Source organism: Notamacropus eugenii, chromosome 1 (assembly GCF_028372415.1).
Source record: "Notamacropus eugenii isolate mMacEug1 chromosome 1, mMacEug1.pri_v2, whole genome shotgun sequence".
Classification (NCBI taxonomy): domain Eukaryota; kingdom Metazoa; phylum Chordata; class Mammalia; order Diprotodontia; family Macropodidae; genus Notamacropus; species Notamacropus eugenii.
This window is the reverse complement of record NC_092872.1, coordinates 308,579,815-308,596,270: the sequence shown is the minus strand read 5'-3', so window position 1 is coordinate 308,596,270 and position 16,456 is coordinate 308,579,815. Positions and strand designations below refer to the sequence as shown.

Genomic DNA, 16,456 nt, shown 5'->3' with positions numbered 1-16,456 from the left:
AAGACACTTCCTCCCTTCCTTTCTGATGGGGAGGAACAATGCTTGCCATCAGGCAAAGACACAGAAATCGAGGATTCTGTGTCCCAGCCCATCCAATGGGCTCGGGCCATGGAAGAGCTCAAGAGGAATTTTGAAAATCAAGTTAGAGAGGTGGAGGAAAGACTGGGAAGGGAAATGAGAGGGATGAGGGAGAAGCATGAAAAGCAGATCAGCTCCCTGCTAAAGGAGAACCAAAAAAATCTTGAAGAAATTGGCACCTTGAGAACTAGCCTAACTCAGTTGGCAAGGGAGGTGCAAGGGGCCAATGAGGAGAAGAATGCTTTCAAAAGCAGAATTAACCAAATGGAAAAGGAGATTCAAAAGCTCACTGAAGAAAATAGATCTTTCAAAACTGGAATGGTACAGATGGACGCTAAGGACTTTATGAGAAAGACAGATATCTCAGAACATACTGCGCAGATTCGAAAAATGGAAGATAATGTGAAATATCTTATTGGAAAAACAACTGACCTGGAAAATAGAATCAGGAGAGACAATGTAAAAATTCTGGGACTACCTGAAAACCATGATCAAAAGAAGAGCCTAGACATCATCTTCCATGAAATTATCAAGGAAAACTGCCCTGAGATTCTAGAACCAGAAGGCAAAATAAATATTCAAGGAATCCGCAGAACACCGCATGAAAGAGATCCAAAAAGAGAAACTCCTAGGAGCATTGTGACCAAATTCCAGAATTCCCAGGTGAAAGAGAAAATATTGCAAGCAGCTAGAAAGAAACAATTCAAGTATTGTGGAAATACAATCAGGATAGCACAAGATCTGGCACCCTCTACATTGAGGGATAGAAGGGAATGGAATAGGATATTCCAGAAGTCAAATGAACTAGGACTGAAGCCAAGAATCACCTACCCAGCAAAACTGAGTATAATACTTCAGGAGAAAAAATGGTCTTTCAAAGAGTATCTAATAAAAAATCACTTCTAAGATATATAAGAACCGATGAAAATTTATAAGAAAAAGAGCCATTTCCCAATTTGGTCTAAGGTGCAACTTGGCAGTAGCTAGGGGTCAAAATTAAAATAGGCTAAACTTCTTCAGAATGCAGATAGGTTTTTAGGGGCTCACTTTTCAAGTAAAGGTAAAATTAGTGATTAAACTATTTTTCAAATAAACCATATTTTAAAAAGGGAAATTTCAATTAATGTCAATTAATTACAGTTATTAAGATTTTTACCTCAAAATCACATTAATGTTAAAAAAATTACTTTGCTAAGTGGTACAAGTTTTAATACATTTTTCAGGTCTTCTTATTGTTTACATTTAGTTAATGGGATGTATTACACTTCTTATCAGCAATCAGTTTTTTGTACTCTGGAATCACGTTTGAAATTGATTTCTTCAGAAATCTCAAAACTAACCTTAATAGTTGCCTCATTTTATGAGTTTACTTTCTTGAAAAACCATTGTTCCCCACTGATATTTTTCAACAATTTGAAGCCTTTAATTTGTTTTTCATTAGTGTCCAATTTGCTTAAATCAAGATGTTTTGATTTCAAATGACAATGAAGATTGTATTCTTTCATAACAGCTATTACTTCTTGGCAAACAAGGCATAATACTTTGTCTCTCATGTAAGTAAACAAGTATGTATTTGTCTACTCCGCATTAAACACTCTATATTCTGATTCAGTCTTCTGTTTCTATTATCCATCTTACAAAGTCACCCTAAAAACTTTAATGTTAGGACCAAAAATCTCCACAGCAACTGCTCATAGACAATGAAATACTGAACTGAAAGTCTGATCTTGGAAAGAACACCAGAAAATCATGCAGCTAGGAGGGTGGCCTTGCAGCAGGGAAGTTGTTGCATAGTGGGCATCAGCTGCACTGGCACATGGCTGTACTCACTTTGTCCCTGTTCAATGCCAGTAATGACTGAAAACATAGCGAAAAGATACTATTCTCACTCCTCTCCTAATAGAGACATTCTGGTGATGGTTGGCTGCTGAGTGTGATAGCTAGTGAAAACTTCTCAAGAACTTAAATCTGAAGTAGATCAGATTCTAGGCCTGAGTTTCAATTTCTCAAAAATCATATGATATGGGGAAACCTGAAGTTGTGAAACCACCTGTAGCCCCTCTTCCCAGATTCACTTAAGCCATTTCCTTATTTCTGAAAATATGATTGCTTGCTCAGGCTCTTGACCAAGGGAGTAAGGGGGAGTGGGTTTGTGGTTCTTAGCTATATAACCATGTTTCTGCTTCTGTAAGGTGACTCACTTCTCCAGACTGTCTGGAGAGGGTGATGCCCGCTTCTTGAGAGAACCAAATAAAGGACTTTCTGTTTGTACTTTGAGATGCCTCTGAGTAGTCAATTTGGGTAGGGGGTCTCGCCATCCCACACACTGCTGTGGGTCATGTGAGGAACAAAAGAGAGTTCACAGTGGCAACTCACCTGCCATGTTATATGACAGTTACAACGGAATAATGGAAGGCAGGTTTAGCAGGGCATAAACAAAGTACTCATTGCATCTTTACTTTCTTTTAAATCCTCAATATTTTTCATGAGCCACCTGAAATTCTTTGGTGGGCCACAAGCAGCCCACAGGCCATATGTTGTATAGGTCTGGTCTGCCTATAAAAATATAGGCCTACAAAAATAGGCACTCTTTAAAGGAAAAAAGCCAGGCTTTTTTTAGTCATATAAAAATATGTTCCAAATGACTACTATTTAGAGAGATGAAAATTAAAACAAATTAACATTTTACCTCATACTTATCACAGTGACAAAGATGATAAAAATTGAAAATAATAAATGCTGGAAGGACTGAGAAGAAAATTGGTTTTCCTATGAATCGGTGTGACCATTCTAGAAAGCAATTTGGAATTATGCACAGGAAGTTATTCAACAGTGCACATACGCTTTGACCCTTCTATAACTGAGTCCTATAACTCCTTGGCCTAAATCCAAAAGAGATCAAAGAAAGAGGAAAAGACCCTGTACATACAAAAATATTTTTCAAACTATTTTTGTAGTAGCAGAAACTGGAAACTAAGAGGAAGTCCATCAAATTGATAAAGGTCTATTAATTAGTGTCCATTAATTGTTTAAAATTAGGGAGATGGGAGGAAGATGCTACAAATACAAGATGCTACATGAATTTTCAGATGAGTTGGCTTCATTTTTATTAGTTATAATTGATTGTTTTGCTTTGTTACACAGATCTCTTACAAAATGAGAAAAATCTGTAAATATTTGTTATTAAAAATGAAATATATCTACAAGACTCCTTTACAAGTGAATGAAAAGGGAAATAGACTAAAGGTATGAAAGTTTTTAAAACGGAAAGTATTCACATTCCAGTTTCAAATACCACTCTAATGGCAGAAAGTGAAGAGGACTTAAGGAGCCTCTTGATGAAGGTGAAAGAGAAAAGTGTAAAAGCTAGCTTGAAGCTTAATGTAGAACAAAACAAAATGATAAGATCATGGCAACCAATGCCATCACTTCCTGACAAATAGAGGGAGAAGAAATGGAAGCAGTGTCAGATTTTATATTCTTGGGCTCAGAGATCACTGCAGATGATGCCTGCAGCCATGAAGTTAAAAGATACTTGCTCCTTAAGGAGAAAGCTATAGAAAATCTGGATAGCATGCTAAAAAGCAGAGACATTACCTTGCTGACAAAAGTTCATGTAGTCAGTTATGGTTTTCTAGCAGCAATGTATGGCTGTGAGAGGTGGGCTATAATAAAACCTGAGTATAGCAGAACTGACACTTTCAAATTGTGGTGCTGGAGAAGACTTGTGAACCCCTTGGACAATAAAGAGATCAAATCAATCAATACTTAAATAAATTCAAGCTATTTACTGCAAGGTCAAATACCAAAGCTAAAACTTAAATACTTTGGGTGTATAATGAGAAGACAAGACTCACTGGAAAAGACCCTAATATTGGGAAAGACTGAAGGCAAAAGGAACAGGGATTGGAAGACAATGAAATGGATGGATAGTATCATGGAAACAATAAACATGAACTTGGACAGACTTTGAGCAATAATGGAGGATAGAAGGGCCTGGCATGCCCATGGGATTATGAAGAGTTGAACACAGCTGAATGATTGAACAACAACAAACAAATGGTGACATATGAATATAATATAATACTATTGTACTGCAAAATATGATGAACATGATGGATTTAGATAAAGATGGGAAGACTTATGAAAGTAAGCAGAACAATTTATCTGGATTACATAATAACAATGTGAGTGAAAATAACTGAAAAATTTCACAACATCAATCAAAGTAATGACCAATTATGTTCAAAAGACTGATAAACATACCTTCCTTCTCTTAGCAGAGAAATGAACCAAAAGTGCAGTAGATATGAATTCTCAGTCAAGGCCAGTGTATTATGTTTTGCTTGACCATACACATAAATATATGTGTAAATATATACACACATACACAAACATATATATAATATATACACACATACATATATGTATATATACATGCACACACACACGTGTGTGTGTGTGTGTGTGTGTGTGTGTGTGTATCAAGGAAGGATTACTGGGGGGCAGGTGAAAATTCTAATCATGGAGTTACCAGAAAAAAATCAATAAAACACAATTACCCCAAAGCAAAGGCATTTACTAAGATGATGTAGTAAGAACATCAACTACAAAATGCGCCTCTCATAACTCTGGAGCACACTTCCCCACAAATATAAACAGTATCAGTGAGGAGAGGGGGCACATACCAGTATGCTGGTAGTGAGGCATACAAAAGGCTAAGATAACTCATGCCTCCACTACTGCAGGGCCCCAATTTCCTTTCACTTCTTGTAGCGTACTTACAGTGCTCACCTTTCAGGAAACTAGGCAAGTCTCTCTGCTAGACTTACTGGACCTACTCACTGCAACTCTGTTTCTAACTCTGTGAGTCAAGGGTCATATTTTTCATAGATCTCTTGCATTAGTTGACTATACAGCTGATAAACTTGCTTTTTATATACCACCAGGGTATGGATAATCTTCATCCATCCAATGGCAAGCTGACCAAATATTCCATCAAGATACTGTCATATTTTGGAAAGTCATAACAAGCGAAAACTCTTTTTTGAAGTTCATTTAAGATATTAATATCTGGTTGTCTTTGTTGCCTTTCATCTTCTTTGATTTCATCATATGGACTAGGGGCAAAGCAATTGATTAGGGGTGTTCTGATCAGTTCCCACAAATATAGAGAACTTTTGTTTCTCTCTTCTTAAATTATAAATATATATACACACTTAGTTCTTTTAAAAATATTTATTTTTAAAAACAAATTATAACAATTCAGTTTTATACAATCATCTTTCTTATTCTTTTTATACTGAACTAATTATGATTATTAATTTCATAAAATGAAACCTGTAGTAACCTTATATTTGCCTCCTCTTATAGACACCATGGATTTAGAAAAGGAAGGGACTTTAAAGAACATCTAGTGTAAGTTTCACTTTATACGTAATGGGGAAAGGAGGTGGATTATAATACACTCCATAGAGCATTCTCAGAGACACTTTGGCAGTGTCAAAGGAAACATGTGACCCAGCACTGAATAGATCAGTGCTTTAACGTAAGGCAGAAAACATTGGTCCCTTGTTCCTTTCCATCGTAAATCATGATAATGGTAGCAGGGCAGGGTGCTATACCAATTGAAAAGGAAAATTACTGGGCAGCTTCTGGCCATCAAAATTTTGACCAGAATCTTTCTTTTTCCCTTCCTTCCTTCCTTCCTTCCTTCCTTCCTTCCTTCCTTCCTTCCTTCCTTCCTTCCTTCCTTCCTTCCTTCCTTCCTTCTTTCCTTCCTTCCATCCTTCCTTTCTCTTTCTTTTCCTTTCTTTCTTTCACCCCACCCTTTCTCTTTGACTCTCTGGAATGGGTAGCAAATTCTTCCTTCATGTATTTCCTGTGAGAAGATGGAGAGGGATTATCCATCCTTCACCATAGCAATATGATGATTCTAAAGCATGTGACAGCTAAGCACATGTATTAGTGTAGGCAAGCCTAGGCCTTGGGATCCTAGCTGCCTCTTGTTTTTTATCACTTTCCTGATCATAGATGATCAAATAGCAATACCAAGATGGATATGTCCAGATTTGGAGGTATCCTTGTTAGTTTGAGCTACATGAAAGTTCTGGTTCTCTCATTTCTGGCTTAGTGGTAGAAGGATGAGTGTTTTTGCCACCATATGCTTCTTGTAGAAAATGACCATGAAAAGGAGAAAACTCAATCCCCAGATTGACATGAGACATGGACTTTGTGGCACTTGTCCAGAGACATTGTAGAATTGAGGTGAAATGATTTAGCAGTCAGTCCAGCAACCTGCTTTCTGTTTTGATATTTAAGTCCCAGTCTCACGAGATAATATTACAATATTGCTTAATTGTCTTTGTTAATATGTGCTTATAAGACGCCTTGTTAAACATTTTGTGTGTGTGTGTGTGTGTGCATGTATGTGTGTGCATGTGTGTGTGTGTGTGTGTGTAGGAAATAAATAACTGTCCTGTATCTGATTTATATTGAACAATGAGTACGTTTCTATTCCTCACTTTTGGGGGTGTTTCTAGTCATGAGCTAAACTTATATTTGTGATTCTCTCTAGAGCTCCTAGGTGTGGGTAAAAAGGCATAGAGAGGTCCAGGTGGTTCTTGTTATTGTAAATAGATTAAGAAAATCAAACCCAGAGAGAGTAGGTCATTTGCACAGTCATCCAGCTAATAAGTGACATGGCCTAGATAAAAAATCAGATCTCTTGGTTCCAAATCTTTCTACTATCTCAACTTATATCACCTTGATTTAGGCCTCTAGAAAATCCTGTTTTTTCCACCATGCTCTATAGAAAGGCAGTGGAAAAGAGCAGAAAGCACAAAATACAGGAGACCAAGATTCTAATCCCAATTCTAATCAATGTGACCTCAGACAAATTGCTTAAGTTTATAGTGTTTCCTTTTTTTCAGAGATTGGTGTGAGTTGAAAGAGTAGGGTGGACATGGATTAGGTGTAGGTACTTCCAACTATATAGTTGTTCTTGATGGTTTCTTAGAAAGAGATAGAATTCCAAAGGGAATAAGAAAGTTGACCTTGGGATTTAGGAGTTGCCACTGCACAATGCACATGCACAGGTCTTCTTTTAGAAGCTCTCTAAATCTGTTTTCTCATCTGCAAAATAAAGCTAATGCCTATCCTGACCCTGCCTTTCTCACCAGCTGTAATGGTAATTTAAATGGGAAAATCTTTCCCATTCATGAATAGGCCCATGTGACCTGTCTGGGTGACATGGAAGTCTGAGTCACATGGAGTCAGTAGTGGGAGGACTTTGCTGAACAGGTGGAACAGGAAGAGGTGGAGCTAGTGCAGAGCTGAGAGAAAATTTGGTCATGGGAGTAGTCAGAGATAGGAAGAATGCAGGCAAGCAGGCTGCTGGTTAGCATGAGTGAAAGAGCTTGTTTGTGATTTTGTTTAAGGGAGCCTGCTTGTGATTTGTTTAATGGTTTTTGGGAAGTCTAGCAGGGGGAAGGCTTGGAGATGGTGTTATCTTCTGCATTGTTACTGTGTAGAGATTATGATGGATTTGGTTTTCTGGTGTCTGAATTAATGTTTTGGTTCTGTCTTCTATGTGAAGACTCTGTTGTATTTCATGACTCAGAACTGCACTGGGATACTCATGGGCACCAAAGGTGCTATGCATATTGCATTGGTGCTATACCAGCTTGTTGTGTAGCTCAAATAAGATAAGATACATGAGTTTTGATAAGGTGAAGTTTTGTCATTATCTTCCTGAATTGCACTTAAATCAAACTTTCTCCTTTCATACATTTTGAATATTCTGTTTCTGTTTCAGCTTCTTGGGAAGAGAGAGTCTTGTTCCTTTCCTTACTTTTTAGACCACCTGTACCCCATCTTTCTTTTTATTGATGTAAAGCTTGAGTAAAATGAAGATTAGTAGTCTTCTCTTCCAGATCTATGGATCTACAGATCTGGAGAAGTGACTCACTCTCTATTCCTGCCCACTTGGTTCAGGTTCAAAACTCTACCAATACCTAATTCTTCTTACAGCTACTTTAGGCATATATTGGTATAATAAAATATGAATAACTATTTGGTACTACTTAGGACATGAAAAATATATCAGTGGAATGTACAAGGTAAGTAAGAAGTCAAAGTAATCAAAAACATTAGTCCAGTGTTTGATAAATCTGAGAACATAAGTTACTGAGCAAGCAATTCTGAATTTGTCAACAAACTGCTGGAAAAATTGGAAAGCTGTTTGAATAGAAGTTTAGACTGGTAACTTATAGCTATGTCACAGTAAACTCCAAATGGATGTGTGACCATATCATAAAGATAGCAAAGAATGGAAGGTGGTACATTTCACAACTGGGGCCACAAGAATTCTTAACCAAAGGTTGAACATAACAAAACAGACAATTTATATTATACTAATATATTGCTATATATAGTGTATGTATTATGTATATATATATATATGTTATAGAAGCCTTTTTGCACAAAAAAATCAAAGCAGATAGAAGGAAAACTGTAGGGAAGTATCAACTATCATTAATAAAAGTAGAATATCCAAACAAATATAACCCAGAGTCATTCTCCAATAGATAAGTGGTGAAAAGATATGAATTGTTTTTAAAATAAGAATTGTAGGCATATCAATTATTGCTCCAAATAATAATAAGAAAATTTAGTATTAAAATAACTCCATAGCTTTACCTCAAATCTTGCAAATAAGCAAAATTGACATAAAAAGTGTAATAATTTATTTTGGAAGGGCAGGAGTCAGGGACATAAGTGTACTGTGGATGGAGTTCTGGATAGATCAAACTAATCTGATAAAATTCCTCTTGCCCTTGGACTCAGTGACTCCAATTCTGGGCCCAAAAGAGAGATCAAACATAGAAATAAAGGTCTAATAAATACCAAAATTGCAGCACTTATTCTGGTAGCAAAGAACTGGAAACAAAATAGGTGTCCAAAGATTGGGGTGTGATTGAACTAATTATGGAATGCTTTTATGACATAAGAAATGAACAAGTTGAAGAATCCAGAAAAGCATGAGTTTTGTATGAATAAAGTGAAATAAGCAGAACAATATAAGTAACAATATGAAGTCTCAAGTCTACTTCAAATTTCTATTCACTCCAATCCATTTTCCCCCAACTGCCACAAGTTTATTCCTAAAACACAAATATGAAGATGTCACTCTTCTTATTGCTTCCAGGATCAAATACAAAATTCTGTATTTAAAGTCCTTCACAACCAATTGCCAACCTACTTTTACAAGTTTATTATATATTACACCTCTTCATGAACTCGTCATACTGTCCTTCTTGTGTTTACTGACACCTTGTATCCTAACTTTCCTTTGCACAGTTTTGTTACCCATGCCTAAAATGCATTTCCTCCCTTTTTCTGCTTGTTAGAAATCTTCAAAGGTCAACTTAAGTGTAATTTTCTGCATGAAATCTTTCCTTATCCCTTAGCTATGAGTACCTTTCTGTATAAAGCATTAAACATCAAATTACCTCATATTTGTTTGATGTACATATATTGCATATACTTCTATATGTACATTCTGTCTTCCTTGAGAGAATGTAAGCTCCTCAAGGAGTTTTATTTTGTGATTGGTTAGCATAACACCTAGCACACTTTATTGAATGAATTTTGATTGATTGAAAATAATAAAATAATACTAAAAGAAAGGTGAATTCTGAGCAAATGAAAAATCAAAATTAATCCTGCAAAAGAGATGATAAAACAAGCATATCTTATGCTAGCAGAGATGTAGAGGACTACGAAGGCAGAATGTTGCATATAGTTACCGCATATCTTAATATTGACTGTTTTTGATTAAGTATTTTTCTTTGTTACAAAGAAAAGTTCAGTTTCAGGGTAGGGGCATAAATTGAGAATAACTATGATGTGAAAAACAAAAGACAAATATTTTAAATTTGGGGGGATAAGTATTTACATAAATTTACATATTTACATGACAAAATTCTACAATTATTATTGTGTCTACAGCAGTTACTGTGGAATAATCACTCTAATGGAGTTTTAGGAATGTGTGCATGCACACACATTCACACATAGATACTAGAGACAGTATTACAGTGAATAAGAGAGCTGATCTTAGTGTCAGGAGACTCGATTCAAATTCTGTCTCTGATACATACTGTCTTTGACACATAAGCTCTCTGTGACTCAGAAAAATTTCTAAAAACATTTGCTGACACCACTGGTAAGAGAATGTATGTATGTGTGTTTGTGTATGTATGTACATATATAAATACATAGATACTTGTATACATGCATATATGCACATATAAATGAATTCATCTTGTACATACATGGGCATGTTCTTAAGCATATATACCTACTTTGAATAATTCTTTGAAGAAAGTAATACTGCTACTTAAGGAATCTGTAATAGAGGTGACATGCTCAGAAATAAAGCTCTGGGAAATTGCAAAGGAAAAAAAAGCTAGTGTGTCTACGAGCAGAATCACTTAGCAGAACGTGGGCATTAAGAACATCTGTTACAAGAACATGTATTACACAAGAGCTTTTGGTTTTTGTATTGCAAAGAAACAAAACTGGCTGAAGGAAATGAATATTTAAGGAACATTCAAAGCCTTTTGAAGAAGTAAATAAAGTTTAGTTTATTTTCAATCGAAATTTATTAAGCTGCAGCATGGAATGGAATTGGAAACAGCTAGGCAGTTGAGTAGATAGAGATCTGGGCCTGGAGACAGGAAGACCTAAATTCAAATGCAGCCTCAGAAACTTACGTGACCATGGGCAAGTCATATAACTTTTGTTTGTCTCAGTTTCCTCAACGGTACAACGGAGATAATAATAGAACCTGCCTCTTAGGATTGCTGTGAAGAGTAAATAAGACAATATTTGTGAAGCACCTGGCACATAAGCGCTATACAAATGCTAAGTATTATTATTAACACTATTAGTGTTAGTATAGATTTAGTAAAATTATTAGTTAACAACTATTAGTTAATCATTATTTAGTTTTTAATAATTTAGTTGTTTTTCAGTCATGCCTTACTCTTGGTGATCACTTTTGGACTTTTCTTGGCAAAGATACTGGAATGTTTTCCCATTTCATTCTCCAGTTAATTTTACAGTTGAGGAAACTGAGGCAAACGGCGTTAAGTGATTTGCCCAGGATCACATAGGTAGTAAGTGTCTGAGGCCAGATCTGAACTTAGGTCTTCCTGACTCCAGACCTGGGGCTCTATCTACCATTAGTTAGGAGGCAGCTAGGTGACTCAGCAGATGGAGCACTAGAGAAGGAAATGGCAAACCACTCCAGGATCTTTGCCAAGAAAACCCCATAAGTTGTATTAGCATGTTATGGTCTATAAGGTCATGAAGAGTTGAATACCACATTTGAATAACCACAAGTTATTAGTTAGAAAATTAGTTAATACAGAACTGACATTGGAGCCAGGGAGATCTGTATTCAAGTTCTGTTTCTGAAACATATTAGCTGTTACCCTAGACAAGTCATTTAACTTCCTAGTGCCACAGCAACTCTCTAAGACTGTAAGTTGAAGAAAAGATGCTGACTTGCATTGGTGGAGGGAGTTTCTAAATTAAGAAATTCCCAAAGCCAACGCAATCACAGTTTTCTTCCCTACCTTTATCCTTAGTACCAGAAACTGAGGATACAAAGCTGAAATTTTTACATTTTGTAGAAAGATATTACAATATGCACAGATAAGTAAATACTAAATAATTTGAGAAGAGACAGCAATAAAAATAAGATAATTATGAAAGACTTTGTAAAAATTGTAGAGTCTGAACGTAGCCTTGAAAGAAGTTTAGGATTCAAGAAGCAGAGGTGAAGAGGAAATACACTGCAAGCATGAGGAGCACCTTATGTGAATAAGGATTCTACCTTGAAGGAACTAGTATGTCAGTTTGTCTGGAGGAGATAGTAATATGAAATCAGTCTAGAAAGATGGGCTGGGAGCAGTTTGTGAAGGGTTCTAAATGACAGGCTGAGGAATTTATATTTTATCCTAAAGCCAATAAGGGAGTCATTGAAGATTTTTGAGCATCTGTGCTTTAGGAAGATGATTTTGGTAGCTGTATAGAAGATGGGTTAGAGAGGGAAGAGTATGGAAACATGGGAGAGGTGAAGGTCTGAACTAGGATGGTTGTAGTGTGAATTGTGAGTAAGACAGACTGATGGATCATGGAATGAGGGAAAGTGAAGAGTTAAGAATGACTTCAAGAATGAAAAATTAGGTGACTAGAAGGATGGTGATGTTCAATTGAAATAGGCAAATTTGAATGAGAGATGGATTTTTTTTCAGAAATAATAAGTTCTATGTTGAACAGAGTGACTTTGAGATGCTTTTACAACACCCTGGTGGAGAGGTCCAGTAAGAAATCGGGAACTTGAGACTAGCATTCAGGAAAGAAATTATTGCTAGACATGAAGATTTAAGTTGTCTAAATGGAAATGATGATTGAACTTATGTCAGGCAATAAGACCACAAACAAAAACAACCTGAGGACTAAGGCAAAAACGATACTGGAGACTAGAAGGTTCAAACTGGATGATGATCCAGCTGGACAAATAGATAACTAGGAAAGGTCAGTGTCCTGGAAGCAAAGGAGAATATATCCATAGTTGTTCCTAAATCTCAGACAGGTCAAGTATGTGAATACCGATTAAAAGCCACCAAATTTTAGCAGTTGAGAAAGATGCTTAGTTATTACTGCAACAATAGAGCTCGCTAAGGATAAGATTTGGTTATTCTTAGGACCAAATGTTTTTATACTATATTCCTGAGTTCCTTTACAACAAATTCACTTTCAGTACATTCCTTTGAGATCTGCCGCAATTTATGCCTTGCCTACAGAAGTAGACATGAGGAAAATCAGAAGCACAGGACAAATGAGGCATCTATCTATCTATCTATCTATCTATCTATCTATCTATCTATCTATCTATCTATCTATCTGTCTATGTGTCTATTTGTCTATCTTTCTGTCTGTCTGTCTGTCTATCTCCACACCCATACCCAATACACATATATCTATATAGAACACATATCAAAAAATACCTGTAATAACCACGTAAAATTAAATTTAAGTCCCCTAGGTCAGAACGATGAAATTTCCCTAAATACAAAACCACATCAGATAGTCAAAATAACATTTTCCCTTTGTTGTCACAGTAACATAAGAAAGCTGCCATGCTTTGTGTGAGTCCCTACGACTACAGCTGCCTTAATTAGGTTGTTCAAAGAACAGGTAGGAACTCTTGGTCAGGAACAAAACTGCATCATCCGGTTCCGGAGCATCAGGCGGGTGGGGCTTGGGTTGCTTTTACATCACTGCCCCTGGCTCTGTGGGCCTGTGAGAGTACCGCCCACCTCTAATAGGGGGAGCCCGCTCCGCTTCTCGCTCTCCCCCCCACCCCTCCCATCCGGATTCTGAATCACGAGCTCAGTATCCTGCAGAGGAAAATCGCGAAACAAAGCAGCCTAAAACCAGGATGTCACAGCCATGGGGGCAAGATGCATTCCCACAGCGCTGCGCTACGCCTTCCTTTCTAAAAGCTCTCCTCCCCCAGTGAAAGTATCCTGGAATAGAAGACACTGCCTACAATGTAGCAACACGCTGTCTTGTAGACAGACCGAGTCTGTGACATCGCAAGCTCTCCAAGGGAGAACCAACGGCTCTCTACTTTGCCTGCAGCCAGGAGCTCAGTAATCTTCTCCTTTCTCCATTCCTTTCTCCTCCCCTTTCCTCCCCTATCTCCAATTCTGCCCCCGCGCCCTACACCCTAATCCCAGCCCAGGGAGGCAGGGTCCGGAGGACGTAGGCTGCTCACTCAAGGCTCTCGGCACTCTCGCTGCAACATTGTCTCACCTCCTCTGGCTCAGGGACACCATGACCGCCCCGCTCCCTCAGTCTCCATTGATTGGGTCCATCCTGCGCACATCTCTTAAGACCTCCGGGGAAGAGCTGTTTGTTCAAATGCTGGGGCTGTCTGGGGAAGGGGAGGAAGAAGGTGGTCTTAGACCGAGACGCCACAGCGGCTTATACTAGGCCCACGTCCCAGTGGAGGGAGAATGGGAGATGGATTCACCTCAGCCATAATTCATACACTTAAAAGGCGAGCAGCAGGCACTCTGAGCTGCTTTCGCCCAGCCCTGCCATCCAACAGCTGGAGCCAAGTCCGGGGTTTTCTTCCCTCCCCATTTTAGAAGCACTGGTTAGAAATATCAGGTTCTGAGTCCATGGAAGGCTAGAGGGAGAAAGTACTGTTTGCCACCTACCCCAGCTGTTTCTGTCCCTGCGACTCTTGGCCATAGCGACACACCTAGTAGTGATAACTGCTGCCGCCGCCGCCGGTCTTCTTTCTAGCAACTCCGGCTGTGCCCTGGACTGCAGGTTGCAGCTTTGGGAGGCACCGTTGGTTGGGTGCAGTTCTCTGCGTCTGAAGATGTTGCAATGCACTAGTAGGGAGGGGTTGGGAGGAAATGGGAGGAGATGGAAAGGGATGGAAATGGAGCTTGGCATTACTAACTGGAGTTCCTACAAACACCAGTGTGAGGCTCCCCTATGATAATTCACTTCGAATGAGTGGACTTATTAGAATAAGTACTTGAGCATTATCAGTGAAACACATGAGTACACAACACACCCGAGTGTGATTTCCATTATCCATTTCACACTCTGCTTGAGCAACGACCCCACGCTCTCTTCACAGACTCACACAATGCCAATAAAACCCATTATACTGGATTCGCAAAGAAATACAAATATGTTGTGCAAATACCCTAATATACAAAACTAAGCAATGAGCTCACAGAGTCTAAATATTGTAAGCTTATCTGTAAAGATAAATTCCCTTCTTTCTAACCTTCTCTTCGTTCTCAGTTTTCACTTATATATGCTTGTCTTGCCTAAGAAACTGGACAAGGAAGAAAGGAAATTTGAAAAATTTCTTACTAATTCAACATTTAGCAACTAAAAATGTTGTAAAACTCCTTTTCTAGATTTGTAGTGGCCTTCTGTGAAATAAAATAATACTATAATATTATTGTTCTGAGATGAGAAGAAACTGAAACTCCAATTATGTCAGAGATGGGTATAACACATTTTCTCTATTGAAGTAAATGTTAATTTTTCCCTAGGATGACTGAATTCATTAATGGATAGTGAAAATCAGTAGGAAGATAGGGAAAATAGTCATGTCAGAATTTACAAAATCTATATGCTTTGAGGATATAAACTTAAGAAATAAGCTATGAGAGTTTTTTAGGTCATGTTCCAACCTGGTCTTGTATGCAATTACAATAAAAAAAAAAAATTACAAACACTTGAAAATACACACACAGGTAATCAGAGCAGAACTGTTAAGATTTCAAATTCAGAAAATACTTGGCAACTATCTTAATGTTCATTTAAAGCAAAACATATATATATATGTATATATATATATCAAAGTTTTTAGTTAACTTGTGTGAAACATTTGCCTTTGGAGTTATGCCACAATTATGAAGCATTTTACTATTCAGATACAAATCAATTATCTCTTACTCTCGTGTTTGTTCTTCATTTTCAAAGAGGGCCATGACATCAGGAAAATGATGATATGACTTGCAGTTGACTTTGATTTGAGTGAGTGAGGGAGGGCTGTGCAAAATCACCAGCCTCACTTTCTCCTCCAGAGCAATCTGGGTTCAGTGTCCAGATATTCATCAGGATGATTAGAGATGGTCCAGGGTGAGATGGGAAACCCTGGCCATTTTAGGTTAAGGCCTTTTCAGATTCTTACTTTGAGTGAGGTAATGCCTATTCAGTGAATAGGACTCTTTAAGAAGTGAGTCAAGGGATGGGCCCTTTAATTAGAAAAAAAGAAAAAAAATCAAGTTGGGAGTGGAAGACCCTCAGTATTGCTGTTACTGTTTCATGAAAGAAAAAGGAAGGAAGGAAGGAAGGAAGATTCTGGCCAAAATTTTGATGACCAGAAGCTGCCCAGTTAACTTGGGGCTTACTGGCTAAATCTTTCTTTCTTTCTTTCCTTCTTTCTTTCCTTCCTTCTTTCCTTCCTTCCTTCCTTCCTTCCTTCCTTCCTTCCTTCCTTCCTTCCTTCCTTCCTTCCTTCCTTCCTTCCTTTCTCTGTATCTCCCTTCCTTCCTCTCTCTTTCTTTCTTCCTTTCCTTTCTTTTTATTTCACAAAACCTTAAACTCAGTTCACTCTGAAGCTCATAGATTGGACCGCAATAGGTCCCTTCTCAAGCTCCATTTAATGGCTATATTTTGGGCCCTCCTGGCTTAGAGTGAATGTCAATGGTAACTGTTTCTCTTTGCAACAGCAACCCAGAAGGTTTTGCCCTCCTAGCTT

The 16,456-nt window shown here is 37.7% G+C and overlaps 1 protein-coding gene across 5 annotated transcripts in view; it reads right to left on the bottom strand.

Annotated features, from left to right (window-relative positions):
- The window catches only part of ATL1 (atlastin GTPase 1), a 135,562-nt gene extending 120,885 nt beyond the window's left edge, over window positions 1-14,677 (bottom strand). For all 5 annotated transcript variants that reach the window (XM_072629445.1, XM_072629446.1, XM_072629449.1 and 2 more), the window contains exon 1: window positions 14,382-14,677. In XM_072629445.1, the coding sequence (XP_072485546.1) occupies window positions 14,382-14,625 (244 nt within the window). In that variant the 5' untranslated portion in view covers window positions 14,626-14,677. The remainder of the gene's footprint in view (window positions 1-14,381) is intronic.
- Window positions 14,678-16,456: the final 1,779 nt, after the last annotated feature.